General features: G+C 40.2%; 2 protein-coding genes across 7 annotated transcripts in view; one reads left to right on the forward strand and one right to left on the reverse strand.

Annotated features, from left to right (window-relative positions):
- Nucleotides 1-12,304, reverse strand: part of WDR78 (WD repeat domain 78) — a 99,981-nt gene extending 87,677 nt beyond the window's left edge. Inside the window, 3 exon segments of the mRNA XM_010850290.1 lie at nucleotides 667-850; nucleotides 12,053-12,169; nucleotides 12,171-12,304. Of these exon segments, the coding sequence (XP_010848592.1) occupies nucleotides 667-850; nucleotides 12,053-12,169; nucleotides 12,171-12,220 (351 nt within the window). The 5' untranslated portion in view covers nucleotides 12,221-12,304.
- MIER1 (mesoderm induction early response 1, transcriptional regulator) overlaps nucleotides 12,304-17,891 on the forward strand; it is a 73,098-nt gene continuing 67,510 nt past the window's right edge. The window contains exons 1-3 of one of the 6 annotated variants that reach the window (XM_010850282.1): nucleotides 12,304-12,485; nucleotides 13,580-13,680; nucleotides 16,673-16,746. In XM_010850282.1, the coding sequence (XP_010848584.1) occupies nucleotides 12,419-12,485; nucleotides 13,580-13,680; nucleotides 16,673-16,746 (242 nt within the window). In that variant the 5' untranslated portion in view covers nucleotides 12,304-12,418. Of the gene's footprint in view, nucleotides 12,486-12,832; nucleotides 12,947-13,579; nucleotides 13,681-16,669; nucleotides 16,747-17,891 lie in introns of those variants that run through there. The other 5 variants (XM_010850279.1, XM_010850280.1, XM_010850284.1 and 2 more) reach the window with 5 other exon arrangements.

A 17,891-nucleotide genomic window follows, 5' to 3' on the forward strand; every position in this document is an offset into this window, starting at 1 on the left:
CAGCAACATCAGTCCTTCCAATGAACACCCAGGACTGATCTCCTTTAGGATGGACTGATTGGATCTCCTTGCAGTCCAAGGGACTCTCAAGAGTCTTCTCCAACAAGCATTAAAGATTTTTTAAATTATCTATATTGGAATTTTTAGACATAATTCTATTGCACACTCTATTTAGACTACAGTATAACACAAACATAATTTTTATATGCACTGGGAAGCCAAAAGCTATACAAGACCCACTTTATTGTGACATTTGTATTATTCCAACTGAACCCATAATATCTCTGAGGTATGCCTGTACTGTATTAGAAGTTATTATTTCAAAGCAGCATACTTCCCTGGTGATCCAGTGGTTAAGACGCTGCCTTTCAATGCAGGGGGCACGGGCTCAGTCCCTGGTTGGGGAGCTAAGATCCCACATGCCCTGTGGTGCAGAGCAAATGGTGCTAGAAAACTTGAATACCTCTATGCAAAAACAGCAACAACAGCTGACCATACCTTGTACCATATACAAAGATTAAGTCAAAATGGATCACAGACCTAAGTGTAAAACCTAAAAAGAATTTTGGGAAAAAAAAAAAACAGCATACTTTCTACCTCTTACATTTGAATCAATTTATTACCAGCATCATTTTCAAACAAACTTGGAATTCTAAAGAATATTACCTGTGTGACTGTCTTTGCGGAGGAAATAGTCATTTTTTCCATTTGTTTTGCTTCAGGTAGAATCATCATGTTTTTTGACATAGCCATTCTGCTTTGGTTTGCACCAGCATATCCTCCTTTCATTAGCGCTCCTTTTCCTGGACCAACAAAGCTAATAGACTTCCTTGGCCCTAAGCCAACGTTTCTATGTCAGGAAAAGAAAATATAACACAGAAGATCCAGGATTGAAGAAATATTAGCCAACAGATAAAAAAAAAAAAAAAAGCAACTTTCACTTAGAAACATGGAAACAATCTGATCATATAAACAAGAAAAAAAATAGTAGCCACTTGAGACCTCATTATATGTAAGCATAGTTCTAGAATGTTTACAAGCACTGTGTCATTTTTTCCTCACAATAATTCTAAGAGGTTGCTATAACATTATTTTATTTAAACCATAAAGGCTTACAGGGAAGCATTCCTACTAGAGTTGAAATTTGAAAACCAGTCAGATCAAAAGTCTACACTTATTTCTCTGGGTCTGCTTCCTTATCTGTAAGATGGGGGTAGTAATAGTATCTTATACATTACTGGCTTCCCAGGTGGCTCAGTGATAAAGAATTCACCTGCCAATGCAGGAGACATGGGTTCAATCCCTGGGTCAGAAAGATCCCCTGGAGGAGGAAATGGCAACCCACTCCAGTAGTCTTGCCAGGACAATCCCATGGACAGAGGAACCTGGTGGGCTACAGTCCAAGGGGTTGCAAAGAGTCAGACATGAGTGAGCAACTGAACACACACACATAGGTTATTATGAGGATTAAATGTATTCATTTCTATATTATGGTTAGGAAATGCCTGACACATAGTAATCATAAATAGGTGTAGACTGCAGTTATGTAGGCAGACTGAAGCATGAGTAATAAAACCTGGGAAAGAATATCATGTTCCTGCCTGAACAATTACATAATAGATTTTAATAAGAAGAGAAAATATAATAAAAATATTTGCATCCAGGAGAAGAAGTATGATTTCACTTTTGGATCAATTCTCGAAATTCCTTAAGACAAAAATCTAGTCATTCTTTCATTCTAGTACTCTAATTGTGCTGCAGACTTCTTTAAAATAAGAACGATTGCCCCTTAAATGATAAAAAGGCAGTGTGTTTCCAAAGAAAACATTTCAAACAATACTTTTACTTTCCAAATCATAACAAGATCAGACAAGAATACAATACTTGAAAATGACCACAATCTGCTTTTCACATTTTATTTTTCCTCATAGCATTTATTCCTACTGACACTTTGTATGTTGTCGTATACTCCTCTCCTAGAACGTAAGCGTCTTTGGAGCAAGAACTTCGTCTTGTTCATTGCTGTATCACTAGTACACAAGACAGTGCCTAGTATATTGTGGGCACTGTTGTTTAGTTGCTAAGTCTTGTTCGACTCTTTTGCATCCCCATGAACTGTAGCCTGTCAGGCTCCTCTGTCAATGGGATTTTTCCAGGCAAGAATACTAGAGTGGGTTGCCATTTCCTCCTCCAGGGAATCTTCCTGACCCAGGGATTAAACCCTCATCTCCTATGTCTTCTGCATTGGCAGACAGGTTCTCACCACTAGTACCACCTGGGAAGCCCTTAACTTGATGTGTGCGGCTTGCTCAGTCGCACATCAATTCCTCTGCCAGTGGCAAATCCCAGTGCTTTTCCATGTGGTCCCCTCCTCTTGGTATCGATAAGTGATAAACCATTTTTTTAATGGCAATGATATCCTGATCTGTTGTCCTTACTGAAATTTTCTATTAATACACTGCATTTAACTCAGCCTGTGTGGGTAAGTGAAGCTAGAGAAAAAACATCTAACCATGATGCCAGGTCTCATTTTAAATTACAGATTGTTAAAGTGGGTCCTTAATGTGACAGCAACCACACTGCATTACCTTGGTTAATTTTTACTACCCCTTCTAAAGTCATCATTTCACACTTCTTGAATATCAACATTTCCTCTCCTGTGTTTACCTTCCGCTAACTAAATGAGAAAGCTGAAGCAATCAGGTAACTTTCAAATACTCCCACTGTTACATCTGTGCACTTGCCTCTCTCTGTGTGTCTATATTCCCTATTTCTCCCATTACTCTGAATGAGTTATCCATGATTCTTGCTTAGGTCAATTCCTCTACATGTGTTCTAGATTCCACTCCTTTTTGCCTATTTACGGACATTGCTCTAGTCATTCTCTCATGCATCATAAGCTTCTCTCTACTGGATGACTTCCCTGGTGACTCAGAAGGTAAAGCGTCTGTCTACAATGCGAGAGACCTGGGTTCGATCCCTGGGTTGGGAAGATTCCCTGGAGAAGGAAATGGCAACCCACTCCAGTACTCTTGCCTTGAAAATCCCATGGACGGAGGAGCTTGGTGCAGGCTACTGTCCATGAGGTTGCAAAGAGTTGGGCACGACTGAGCGACTTCAAACCTAATTCTCTTGCAGTCCTCCCCGTTTTTGTCAAAGGTAATGTTTTCCTTCCAGTTGTTCAGGTGAAAAAAACTTCAAAATGTATCCTGAATCTAATCATTGGTCATCACTCTTTGTTGCCACTATCATGATCCAAACACTATCCTCTCTCTTGAATTACTGCAGAAGCCTTCTAATTGATCTTCTCACTTAATCTAAATTCCCTTAAGTCTATTCTTCACATGATAACCAGAGTGATCCTTAAAAACACAAGTTAGATCATATCACTACTGTTTCCCATCTCATTCAGAGTAAAAACCTAAAATCTTACTATAACCTAAAAAGTCCTACATGCATCTAGATTGAGCTCTGACCTCATGATCAATGCTTTCTTCCTTGTTTACTCTGCTTCAGTCAGTGTCATCCTTGATATTTTTCACACATGCCAGGCCTTTGCAGTTGCTATTTCCTCTGCCTGAAATGTTCTTCCCACACATGTACATGTTTAGCATCCTTTCTGTCTCCAGGTCTTAAAGCCACATTCTTAATGTGGACTTCTTCAGCTCCCCTATCTAAAATGTCAAATACCCCTCAAATACGTCATATCCCCTTGCTTAATTTTTCTCCTTAGCACTTCTAACGTATTTTTACTTATCTAATTTATGAATTAGATGTTCCCCACCTAACCCTCCAGCCCTGAGAATCTAAGTTCCACAAGTTTAGGGACTTTGTGCTCTTTTGTTGCCTGCTGTATCCCTGCTGCTGCTGCTGCTGCTGCAAAGTCACTTCAGCTGTGTCCGACTCTGTAAGACCCCATAGACAGAAGCATACCAGGCTCCCCCGTCCCTGGGATTAGTGCCTACAATAGTACCCAATACACAGTAGCTGTATAATAAAAAAATTGCTGAATGAATTCCCAAATCATTATATCCAATTCAAAACATTCTCTCAATCTTCATATTCAAATGCTTACCAGTCTAATTGGATAGCTCCAGCTAAATGTCTTCTAGACATCTCAAGCTAAATAAATACATAATGAAATCATATCACATTTACTCATAAACCAGCCCTTCCTCTTTTATTCCCTACAGGGACCAAATAGAAACAAATTAGCAATGATGTTGCTTATACCAATTAGGTAGTTACTGTGATCTAATAAGAATCCTCAGTAAACTCTCCCAAATTTTCAGACTGTAAGTTTTATGGGAAGGAGCCATATTTTATGTCTACCACGAAAGCCCCAACTCTTAGTACTCTGCCTGATACAGTGGGAAATTTGACACAGAAAATACCAGTAAATTTAAAAAATTGAAATAAATACTTGTAGTCAACTATGTTAGAAATGTATGGTACATATCTATCCTAGCTGTGTTAGAAAACAGATACTTTTAATACAGGCAAATTAGTGGGCAATGAACAGGATGACATTCAGGAGATATTCACTTTGAAAGTTTTGCCTCAAAAATAGTCATGATACAAGAGGTATGTAGCTGTAGGTTCCTGAGTTTCTGAAGCAGAGACATAATCTATTTTGTTCACCCCTATGTCTTCAGTGTCTACAGCAGTAACCGGAAAATATAACGCATTCTATATAATTGGTATCTATATAATGAACACCTGATGATCACTTCTATGAAAAAAGAGATTAATGACATTAAAGCATGCAACACATACATAAATCTCACAATGAAATAACTGCAGGAGGAAAGGAGGAGTGGCTTAAGAAAAAGTGTCTTTATTAGTCTCTTTTTATTTTAATGAGATGAAGGTAGAAATTTCAATCTAAACCAAATCAATTTCTTTCATTTATCCAACTGTTATTTATAAAATTACTGTGCATAAGGCTACATGCTGGCAGGGATACAATATGAATCAGATATGGGCCCTAAGGAGTTGACAGTCTTAATAAGAGAAAAAACATATATATGATTACAATGCAAGTACAAAATTGTATTTGCCTCAAAAGACTTACACTTAAGATATAACAAAAGTTGCGGTAAAGATTACTTTGGGTGAGAGGAGTAAGCAGAGAAATCATGAAAGTGGCATTTGAGTCAGGCCTGAATGCAGGTCAAATTCAAAAGAAGTGTGTGTGGTGTGTATGTATGTGTGTTTGTGTCTAATGCAGCTGCAGGTGAGGAGGGATGAGGGTATTGGAGCAGGACAGGAAATACACCCTGAGCAAAGCTCACTGTGAACAATAAAAGTAGAAAAGCAGGTGGTATATACAGAGAATCTTATATGATTTGGTTAGATGCATGAAGGAAAATAAGCTTTGAAGAAATAAAATGACCACGCTAAGTCTTTGAAATTTACTAAGCAAGCAAGAGAGTGCCTTTGAGAGAGAAGAGTAAGCTACTCAAAACTATATTTCAGAGAAATTCAGCTATATACAGAACACACTAGAAGCAAGAAGACCGTTAGTTACAATGCTATGGAAATAGGCAAGGTGAGAAGTAATCAAAGCTTAACCTAAGGTGGGGAAATGTAGAAATAAAACAAATCCTAGATAAAGCATGTTTTAAGCATATCTTTTTATTTTCTGTAATTTAATGTTTTGACATCTAGGAATTTGCTGCACCTGAAGGGACTGCCCCTCCCAGAGCTAATCAATTTTTATGCATAGTAAGTGACTTGCCTACAAGTACACCATTTATATTGGCTTCCCAGGTGAAGAACCTGGCTGCCAATGCAGGAGACATAAGAGACTCAGGTTCCATTCCTGAGTCCAAAAGATCCCCTGGAGGAGGGCATGGCAATGTACTCCAATATTCTTGCCTGGAGAATCCCATGGACAGAGGAGCCTGGCAGGCTAAAGTCCATAGGGTTGCACAGATGGACGTGACTGAAGCAACTTACCATGCACACATCATTTATATGCAAACCAATCAATCCAGAGTCCATACCCTCAACCTCCTCCTTTAGCAGGCTCTCAGAGACCTCACTCTCTGGGTCACTATCCACTTGCAGTAATCAGTGCAAAGACAGGAACCAGAAACCTAGGGATAGGCCCAATACCCAGAACCTTTAAAATTATTCAAACAAGCTATTCTTACATCTGCTTATTCTGGTTTGTCCGTTCCTTGCCATGGAAACCACAATAAAGCTTCTTGCCCAGGTTTTCCTCTTGCTGGTTCTACATCCTGCCTGGCCCTGGTGCCTCTTCATGTACACCTCTATGTGGTTCAGCATGCCATGCCTCCTGGTTTTAGGGATCTATGAGTATTTAAAAACAAACTAACTTCATCCTTTATGTTAGTTCTTTCTGTGTCTGTTTCTTAACCATACTCGATTAAAACAGCCCAAATACCCTTAAAACACAACAGACACAGAACTAATGCTTGCATGCATGCTAAGTCACTTGCCATGTCCAACTCTTTGCAACCCTATGGACTGTAGGCCACCAGGCTCCTGTGTCCATGGGATTCTCCAGCCAAGATACTAGAGTGTGTTGCCATGTACTCCTCCAGGGAATCTTCCTGACACAAGGATTGAACTTGTGTCTCTCATGTCTCCTGCACTGGCAGGCAGGTTCTTTACTGCTAGCGCCACCTGGGAAGCCCTACAGAATAGGACTTTGTAACTGATAATAACCATCCTGATTAACATTTAAACTTCAAAGTACTTCCACTTGTTTTTGTAATTCAATTTTTTTTACTTATTTCACCCTTTAAAAATAGGAGCACAATATTGCGATTCAGCATTTCTATACATTACAAATGATAACCACCCTAATTCAAATCTTATAATAACTTATTAGATATTTAATTGCCATGTTTTACATGTGAACAAACTTAGGTCAATTTAAATCCCCAAACTCATCCAATAACTCACAGACTATGTGTTCCTCAGCAAGTCTCTTAATCTGTTTCCTTCTTCGTACATAAATTAAAGTTAATAATAGTACTGGCCTCATAAAGTTAAGGTCATGATTAAATTAGCCTTTATTTCTAAAGCACAATAAAAAGTTAAATTGTAGACATGTTCAATTTTAGATATTATGAGTGCTAATCTGGTGGAGTTGTTTGGCAGCAGTTGAAAATCAAGAGGAAAGTGAATTTCAAGGAACAGAAGTGAGATACAGATTTGAGAAACTTTCATGGAGATGATAATAAATGAACTGAGTTCCAAAATAAAAACCTAGAGCCACAAAGAGAGGGTAATGGGCCAAGGAGAGAAACTGGAAGTAGAAAGTAAAACTAGAAAAAAGGCACCTAGCCCAGTAATAAGTGAACCAGTTCAGGGGTGGTTCAGGGTTAAAGAGGGGAAGATTGATATTGTTAAATGCTGTGAGGTAAAAAGAAAGCCCACTGAATTTGGTGACTTTTGAAACCTTTAGGTTACTCATTATTGACCTCTCAGTAATTTTCATACAGCAATGGAGACAATAGAATGCAAAGGTTAAAGAGTAAACACAGATACTTGTGGTTTATGGTCTGACATGTAAAGGCTGCAAAAGACATCGATCCAGTACTCACAAGAAAAAGGTTTAGCAAACTGAAAATCAGTGGGTCTTCTTAGACCCATCAGAGAATTGAGGTTACATGCAAACCCCTGTACTGAAAGAGATGTAGGAAAAACAGAATCACAACTTACTGAAACTGCCACTAGAGCTAACAAGTGGAAGGAAAACCTAACAGGCAATAGCCTAATTGCTGAAAAATGAGTGTAGACTAATTCAAAAGAGAAAAAAATTGCTGGGGGCCCAGCCTTAGAGAGGCCCCCACACTTATCAAGTTTTACCTTTAGGAGCTCCAGCAAGCTCCCAGGATGAAGGTCAGAGTAAAACTCCCTGAGTTTCAGCAGGCGGACAGGAAGTAACCATTCTGAAATATAAACAGAATGTTTAGTTATCCTTAACAGAGGCCTGCCCTCAAGGAAAACCATTTTACCAGAGCCTAAGCAACATGGGGAAAGGGAAATACCTTACTTCAAGTCCACCTAACCTTCTTGTTCCACCTAAAAAAAAAAAATTCTGAGAATTACTTATGAAGGTCATGGCCCAGGGAAAAAGGCCCACTAAAAGATTAAGACCTAATCATAGGATTAAGGTACACTTCTCTCTGCCTTCCCATTCTCACCCAGCACATCTTACCACATCAACAGAGCTTCTGTATAATAACAGGGGATTACAATGGGAAGAACTGCAAGGCTCAGATTCTAAGCAGGAGTCTCTAGGGAAACCTAAAAACCAGAGGAGACAAAAAACCAGGACACTAGAGGAAAATGAAGTCTCGGAAACCTACAGCTACAGTAAACAGCCTGATTCCTAAGCAAATAAACACAAAACTTCACACTAAGTGCTTACTTATCTCAGTTTATATTACCTGATGCAACATATTTAGCTTTCAACAAAATACATGGCATAAAGCAGTCTGAAGAAACAAGCATTAGAACCACAACAGATAATGGCAGAGATTTTGGAATTAAGACTGGGAATTTAAAATAATTATGATTAATATGCTAAAGATCCTAATGCAAAAAGTGAATAACAAACAAGAACAGATAAAAACTACTCTCCCCCTCTCCCACCCAAATCAAAAGGAAACGAATAAACTGGGCAAAGAAGTGAGATAAAAGCATTGAAGAAAGCACTAGTGCTTTGTTTTTTTCACCACAGTGGAAGACTGCCCTATACAGCCAATCCCCAAACTATGATTTTTCGACTTCACAATGTTTTGAATGTAATACAGTTCATTAGAAATCCTACTTTGAATTTCTTTTCCTGGGCCAACAATATAAAATCATACTCCCACAGCTCCCAATCGTGCAATCACAAGGGGAGGCAACAAATACAACCATTCTGTACCCACACAATCATTTAATTTTCAGTACAGTGGTCAATAAACTATATGAGATATTCAACACTTTATTATAAAATAACTTTGTGTTAGATGGTTTAGTCTAACTATGGGCTAATGTAAGTGTTCAGAGCATGTTTAAGGTAGGCTATGCTAAGTATGCTTCTCTGTTGGCTCTGATGGTAAACAATCTGCCTGCAATGTAGGAGACTGGGGTTTGATCCCTGGGTCAGGAAGATCCCCTGGAGAAGGGAATGGCTACTCACTCCAGTATTCTTGCCTGGAGAATTCCATGGACAGAGGAGCCTGGGGGGCTACAGCCTATAGGGTCACAAAGAGTCAGACGCGACTGAAGCAACTTAGCACGTGTGCCCATGATGTTTGGTAGGCTCAGTGTATTAAGTCCATTTTCTACTTAATGATATTTTCAACTTATGATGGGTTTACTGGGACATAACCTCATGGTAAACTGAGGAAAATCTGTATTGTTAAGCCAATAGGAAAAAACCCAATATAGGAAAAACTGGAGTGGGAAAGTGAAAAATTGATAAATACATGTTTCATGAGATCCTTTCTGAGATCAGTATTAAATCCTAAACTGAGAAAGATGAGAAATAATATATGAGGTCAAACCAATGGTTGTAAACTTTATTACCTATGAAATTTTGTTTTTAATTAGATAATATGGCTACCTCAAAAAGTGAAGGTTATACTACTTCCTATCTCCCACCCTAGTTCAGTTTAGTCACTCGGTTATGTCTGACTCTTTGTGACCCCATGGATTGCAGCACACCAGGCTTCCCTGTCCATCATCAATTTCCAGAGCTTGCTCAAACTCATGTTCATCGAGTCAAGTCAGTGTCCATCTCCCACCCTACTCTTTCCTTAATAGGTAATCTCCCATGAATGTGTCATTGTTTCAGAAATCCCCAAGGGAATTTTTCTAACACTCTCTCAGGTACTATGAGAGTTTTATGATTTTTTAAGAATTTACATGAAGTCAACTTAATTTTACTTTGAGATTTCCATACCAACAAGTAAAAAAACCAGACAAGAGAAGCAGTAACCAATGTTACTAAAGTATATATTACACTCATTTGTTTGCTGTCAGCAAATATTTATCATCTTGCATCTAGGCAACAGCAGTGAACAAAACAAAAACCTCTGCCTTCATGGAGTACATCATAGCTTGGATGAAAACAGATTAACAAAAAAGTATATAATGTACCAAACAGAATAAACTTTTTGAAGAATAATAAAGTAAGTTGAGGAACTGGAAGTATTGGGAAGAGTTTATTATTTTATGTTGGGTAGTTAGAGAAGGACTCTTTGATAGCTGACAGCTGAAGAAAACAAATGAATTATGAAATGACTAAGGGTACAATATTCCAAAGAACAGTAAATGCTGTTGAAAGGCCTTGAAGTGGGAAAAGGTGCTTGATATTGTTGTGGAACAATACAGAGTATAACTAGCCAAGGGGAAGCATCCAAGGTGAGATCCTGTGTGGCCTACAGAGGATGAGCTATTACTCTGAGTGAAATGGGAAGAATCAGAGACTTTTGAGAAGAGCCACAGTGATTACTACATTGAATGAAGGTGATGGTAAAGAGACCATTTAGGAGTTTACTGCAATGTGACAGTTACTGACCCTGGAGTGGTGGTCTGGACTTATTTTGCATGCAGAGATGGTAGAATCTACTGGTAGACGGGGGTATTGAGATGTCAAAGGTAAACTAAAGTTTTTTTACTGAGTAACTGGAAGAATGGAAATTGTCATTTACTGAAATGGGAAACTGCAAATTTGATTAGAGGGGAAAATAAGTTCAGTTTTAAATATGAATTTTGAGATGCCAATTAACTTCTAAGTGCAGCTATCTGATTTTAAGCCTGTTTTCTTGGGAGAGGTATTGGCTGGAGAGATAAACTTGTAAACTGTGAGCAAATGGGTAATTTTTAAAGACAAAAAACAAGAGTGAAGAGAAAAGGTTGTAAGACTGACCGACCCCTCAACACTCCAATATTTAGATATGGGAGAGACTGAAGACCTAACAGCAAAATATTTTGAAAAGGAATAGGCATAAAGCAAGAGGAGAATTAGGAGAGAGTAGTGTCCCAGAAACCAAACGAAGTGATTCAAAACTCAGGAAGTGGTAAATTAGATCAAAGCTGCTGATGGGTGAGTTAAGAAACAGAAATGGCCATTACACTTGGCTGGACAGTTATTGCTGACCACACAAGCTGTTTTTAGTGGAGTGGAAGGATGGACAAACCCTGGTGGTTCAGATGGTAAAGAATCTGCCTGCAATGCAGACCTGGGTTTGATCCCTGGGTTGGGAAGATCCCCTAAAGAAGGGAATGGCTACCCACTCCAGTATTCTTGGCTGTAAAATTCCACTGTACAGAGGAGCCTGGTGGCTACAATCCATAGGATGGTGAAGAGTCGGACACGACTGAATAACTAACACTTTCACGTTTCAGAATGGACAAAAACCTGAGTACCATATCCGAGACAAAAAAGAAGATTCTCTCCCAACACCTTTGAAAGAAGTTCTGCTCAAGAAAGATTAGCTGAGCTGGAAGAGATAGCAGAGGGGAGATGCTGAGGGTTTGAGGAGAGAGAACAAAAGTGATCTGGAAGTGTGGGAGAATGAATCAATTAGGAAATTTTAGTGGAATAGATAGACTAAGCGACCATTTGAAGTTTTAAGTGAGACAACTGTAAAGCTGTGGGCTTCTGTCCAGCCCTTAATCCAACTGCTGCAGAACAGAAGGTTGTAAGCTGGAATGAGTTTTAAGGGAGGACGGTATGAGGAGACGGCGTAAAAAAACCTCGACTACAGAGCATAGTAATGTTCAGTCTGATAGCTCACAGAAGCTGAGAGACTGAACATCTGGGTACAGCTCGAAGGTAACAAGTTGGAGAGAAATAAACCACCACACCAGGAGTGCCAGGAGGAACGGCGGTTCTAAACAAACGAGGTCTTTTCTCAAAAGAGGTTTGGAAAAGGCTGTACTGTGCCAAGGAAGGAGACACTGCCACCTCGGAGGTTACAAGGTTGCTGACTCCACACAGATGAAGCGATAAGTTCTAAAAGGGCTCCCTCCGGGACCCAAGGGGATGGACTAAAGTTTTAGCGTCCGAACTTACACCCCGACGTTCGGCTGCCTGCGGCCGTTTACTGGCGAGATGGGCATGGTGGCGACTGGCTGCGGAATGGTCAACCGCCCTTTTTCCTCGCTGCTTCTGAAGCCCCTGTACCCGAAAGCCGGCGTTAGCGGCTCTGGCTAAGGCACGGGAATGTTTGCCGGGCGTCATGGAGACGGTGGAGCCCTGGCTCAACAAGAGGCCGCGCGGTTGGCTGGCGGCTGGAGGCCGAGGAGGAGGGAGGAGGCGGAGGGGAGGGCAGAGGGTTGGTGGAGCAAGAGGAAGCTCCGGACGACGACTAGAAGAAGGAGGCGGGCGGCCCGGGCCTCAGGCCCCTCCCAGGCTCTGAGTCTCCCGGGCTGCAGGCGGATGGATGGGGCTTCTTCAGGCGGTGGCGGCAGCAGCGGAGGTGGCGGCGGCGGCAGCAGCAGCGGCTGTAAGTGCAGCCTCCATAAACCATCTCTCCTCTCCTAGTCCTGTTCGGGATAAGGGGCTACCGAGGTGTCCTCGGTCTCCTTTCTCTCCTTCCCCTCCCCCACCGCAGAGTACCGCCCGGAAGACCCTTCACTTCCGGGGAGGAACTAAGAGAGCGCGCCCACCGGGCTGCCCCTCCTGGAGTGGCGCCGGCCACCCAAGGCGCATGCGCAGCTCCTCTCCACCGCCCACCCCCGCCCAACTGGGTCTTTTGCTTTGGCGTTGGCGGCGGCGCGCTGGGAATCCGCTGCGGAGTGAGTTCGCCTCGCCCTGTCCGCTTCCGCCCCTTCCTCCAGTCGGCCCAGGAACCCGGTCGGGGTGGGGCCAAGCTGACCGCCCCGCTGTGGCCCCGCCTCTTTCGCGCTGTATCTCCGGGTCCTGTCTCAGCCCAGGGAGACTCCTGCTCCCACTGCATCCCTGGTGGTGAGCAGGGTCCTCGGCAAACGGGTCCTGGGCAAAGCAGCCCTTTTCGGAAGGAGTAAGGGAGGGAGGAGAGGCCCGAAGAGGGCATTGTTGTGAGGGAAAGAGGTCCTAGCAGCCCGTGGGAGGATCCCTGGGGACAGATGCCCCCCCCCCCGCCCCACCTTTGAATGGCCTTGTTTTTTCAGCTTTTGGTGGAAAGATGTCTGGCATGGAGACCATCTCTAGTCCTCGATTGCTGTGTGACCTTGGGCGAGTCACTACTTCTCTCTGGGCCCCAGTTATCCCTAAAACTTCCTCCAACGCTAAAACTGTTTAATTTTGCAGAAAAGCTTATGCAGTTACAAGACTGGCCGATCTACTGAGGCCGCTTAGCCGAGGTGACCCGGACTTGAGTGAACCTTTCTTCAGTCATGGGTGGAATGAGGCGACCTATTTATTGAGTCACTTTTATTCCTTTATCATCAGTTGCAAATTGCATGACTCAAGGCTCATTAATGTTTTTCTAAAATTATCATGGGATTCCTGTCCTAATTCCTGGCTGTCTTTAAAAATTAGAGATGGGTTGAATACTGAGCTTGTAAGATCATTGTCTCCAGTCTCGTTACTACTGAGGCTCTCTTTCCTTTGATCCAGATGGTGTGGTGGCTCGATTCTCCCAGTGCCTGGCTGAGTTTCGGACGTGGTTAAGAACCAACTGGTTGAGGTTCAATGCAGACAAGACGGATGTGATGCTGGTAGGCAGGGGCGCACTTGGAGATTAAGGGAGGGAAAGTCCAAACTCCCTCAAGTATATAAATGTTATATTACTTTTCCAGTGTTTGAGAACGATTGATGGGCCAATAATTTCCAGAGTTTGGATGAGATTTAAAAATCATGTCAACAATATTATCAAAATACCAATTTGTGATAATTTGATAAAATGGAGCCACTGGATAAAACTGTATGTAAAAATTACGAAAAGGAAAACCAGAACTGTTCTTTGCAGAACCAAAAGGCCATATATGTGTTTTGGGGTGGTGTTAATAAAAATCAAACCAAGAAAAAGATGATGCTAATTGTCGCATAGATGTGGGACTTCCAATGTGATGCATTACTGCTTTGTAATTTACATGCTGCCTGCTACAGTAAAGGTAAAACTATCTAAAATGTCATTTTTAAAAATAGGTGAAGTTTTTTGACTTTTAGGTATTCTCAATCGAATTAGTAGTTACCCATAAATTTTCACCTGCACATCATGTGAAGGCTGTCACTTTTAAAAAAAAATTTAAGAAAATGGTCTTAAAAGGGACTCTGAAAATTGTTAGATACAGAATTTGGTTTTAGGGTTTTGAATGTACTGTGTTAATCTATTTCATTCAAACAGCCCCAGAGTCTAAGTTGTTGCAAATTATTTTCTTGATGCATTTTGAGAGGTACTTTTTTGAATTGCATAACATATGTATATAATATTCCTTATATCTGAATCAGGTATTGGTCCTGAATAAAAGGATATATTTCTTAGGTACATGTAAATTGCCAGGTTTATTTATTGGTTAGTTTGGGGTACTGGTTGAAGAAAAATTGAGACTTTAAAATGCCTTAGTTGAAAGCAAAATAACTTTGAAGGGTTTGTGTGTGTGTGTGTGTGTGTATTGCAACCTCTATAAAATTGTTAAATAATTTTTTTAATGGAATATGCAGTAAATTGCTTAAAAATAGTTTCCCAATATAATTGCAGTTTTGAATAACTTAATGTGGTAAAAGTTAATGTAAGTTTGCCTGAACACAAGGAAGCCTTTAGGTGGTGGGGAATGGGAGCTAAAGAGGCATTTATTCAGGCTTTGTAGTGATTTTTTTTTGTTTTGGGACATTAGCCACAAATCTTACATATAATTAGAATTAACCACACCTTTTTACTTAACTATAAACATTTTACTACACAATTCTAACAACTACCATTTTGGATATCACAATAATAAGGACTATAAATTGTAATAATTTTAAACAGCTCATATGTAATGGTGAATTTTCTCATGGCTTCAACTTTGTAATGTCCCCTTTTCAGCTCCTCTAGTATCAGTAGTCTTTAAAGATTTATTTTTTGTTAACCCAAGTATAAATATTGAGTGTTTATATTTGGATACAAAGAAGACATCTGTTGAATTAATCCAAAGTGCTGAAGAACTCAGGGTAAGGGGTGACAATAACAAGGAGGCAGACTCTGGTTTGATAAAAAGAAGAATGTTCCAAACATTAGAGGTTTTTTTTGGAAAAGAACAGCCTTTTTATGAGACGGTGAGTACATTGGAGCTGTTTAAGCATAGGCAGGAAAGCCTGGTAGTGGGGAAACAGAATGAAGGATTCCTACCTAGACAGTTTAGAAATTGACTAAAGACCTCTAAGGTCACATCCAGCATTAAGATTCTGTGACTAATGAATAGTTAATTTATACATATTTGATACTGAAGAGGTATACAAGAGTTTTGAGAAAGACTTTGCCTTCTTTAAGACCCAGGTTCGATCCCTGGGTTGGGAAGATCCCCTGGAGAAGGAAATGGCAACCCACTCCAGTATTCTTGCCTGGAGAATCCCATGGACAGAGGAGCCTGGCAGGCTACAGTCCAGGGGTCACAAAGAGTTGGGCACGACTGAACGACTAACACGTGACATGATGACATGACAAGATGGCTCCTAATTTTTTTTTTAAGTAAGCATTTTATTTTTTGGCCACGTGGTACTGCATGCACGTCCTTAGTTACCCAACCAGGGATTGAACCCATGCCCTCGGCATTGGGAGCATGGAGTCTTAACCACTGGACCGCTAGCTAGGGAAGTCCCTCCTAAAAATTTTAAAGATAAATATATCACTAGAATAAGATGGAAGGTGGGTAAAACTATACTGAATTCAATATGTGAACACTGACTTACAACATTGGAGCTGTTTCTCTTTTCCTTTAGAATGTCTGAATCAAAAAAAAAAAAATCACTTAACCCACATTTACAAAAAAACAATGTAGAGTGAATTTTTTTTCCTTAAACAATAATGCCACTTAAAAATAGTAAAATTGATGGACAGTATTAATAAACTTGAAGTTTTTTATCAGTAAAATGGATACCCATTCAAGTATGTCCTAGACCCTGATATTCCTGACAATTTCAGTAGCTTAAAGGACTGTGAACCCCAGCTCTTTATCACAATCAGGATTCTTGTTGATAACTGAAGAATCAGAGATTCTTCAAGCAAATTATTCCTATGCCTTGCATTTTGACAATACTGTTTAATCTTCCTTTTGATAACCAGCTAAATTTCATATATTAGCTTTCCCATTTAAATGGATAATTCTCCTTTAATCCAGTTGTTTTATAAAGCCTGAGTTTCTACCTCTAGGCCCCTTATTCTTATCTTTACCCACCTCGGTTCTATGCACATCTATTGTTCTTTGCCTTCACAGCCGTTTCCATCAAGCATCTCAAAGTGAAAAGTGTTGGACTAGGAACTGACTTAAAAAGTCATTTCTGTTTCAAATCAGAAGGACTAAGGTAATTCAACAGGGTAACTCTTAGAAACTATATAACCTATGCTAAAATATTTATTCCCCCAAGGAATCCTGAAAAACACTTTTATATAAGTATTCTAAAAAATAAAGTGAAAATTCTGTACAGTACAGTTAATGGTAAAAATTGTTTGTAGATTTGGGAACCTTAAAGTTTTCCTTTCTCTTCTTTCCTTTGCTTTTCTTTCAGTAGAAAATGTGCATCAGATGTTTATGTTTAATTGGTTTACAGACTGTCTGTGGACTCTTTTCCTGTCATATTACCAGGTAATGTCCTTTCACTTAGCAGCTACTTCATATACCTATAAATGCACAAAATATTCATGCACAAATTATTACTGGACATAATTTCAAGTTAAATGTTGAATCTTTGGAAACTACTTAATAGAATCTAGAATTTTAAGGGAATACAAATAATCTAAAACAGTCTTCCCCATATTTCATTGTAAGTTAAGTATTGGTTTAAAGAAAAATTGTATACGTGCACATTTATGTAATATATAGTGCTGGCAAAGCATTATTTGGAGGGAACAAATAAGTTTCATATTTAATTAGTTGATTTTGGAAGTCATTTTTGAAGTTGCATTAAGAAGAACCCTTGAACATTTGGGGGAAAACGGTCTTTATGAAATAAGACTATCTAACTTCTGGTTTGGTAAAATGTGTTAGTACACGTTTTAATATCATGTTTGCATTACCCAGTATCTGCCATAGTAATGGAAGTGAAACACGTTTGTTATTTTGCAATCATTGGCTCTGGCAATCATCAGAATTGGCACCAAAGCCAGTTGGCAGTTCTCGGCCAATACAATAAACTTTTAAATTGCAGGCATTTCAGGCACTGCACATAAGCAAATTCTCCACCTATACAGTCGAGTTGGAGATTATATCTATTAAAGAGCAGCTTTTCAGTATTTCACATTTAGAAAAATTCTCTAGTGCAGAACCATTGCATAATTACGTTACTACTGGCATTGCATAAAGTGTGTGAGGAAAAGCAAATGATACATGAGGATGGCAGTCTACCCAGTACAGTCCCTTTTCTTAATCCCTGCTGTGACCTGTAAAATTCTGTTATATGGGATTTTACCATTTCTGTCGGGAAAGATCCAAAAGAAGTACCCGTCAAGGGATAACCGCTTTCAAAGCGCACTGCTTGACGTTGTTGCAATCACAGCAACATCCGTTTTTCCAACAAATGGGACTTCAAAAAAGGCCTACACGTTAAATATATCGTATCTTTTCCCCAACGATATGAATGCTGGACGTGTCTCCTTTGGCTAGTTTCCTTCACCTCTAGTCCCTAGAGCCCGCTCCCGGGCTGGGGTCGCTGATCCGCTGGGCTGAGATGCCCACCTCCCGCTCTACACCCACCTTGGCTCCGCCTCCTCCGCGCTCCTCTGGGGGAGGGC

This window comes from Bison bison, unplaced genomic scaffold, assembly GCF_000754665.1.
Source record: "Bison bison bison isolate TAMUID 2011002044 unplaced genomic scaffold, Bison_UMD1.0 scf7180017864290, whole genome shotgun sequence".
Taxonomy (NCBI): Eukaryota; Metazoa; Chordata; class Mammalia; order Artiodactyla; family Bovidae; genus Bison; species Bison bison.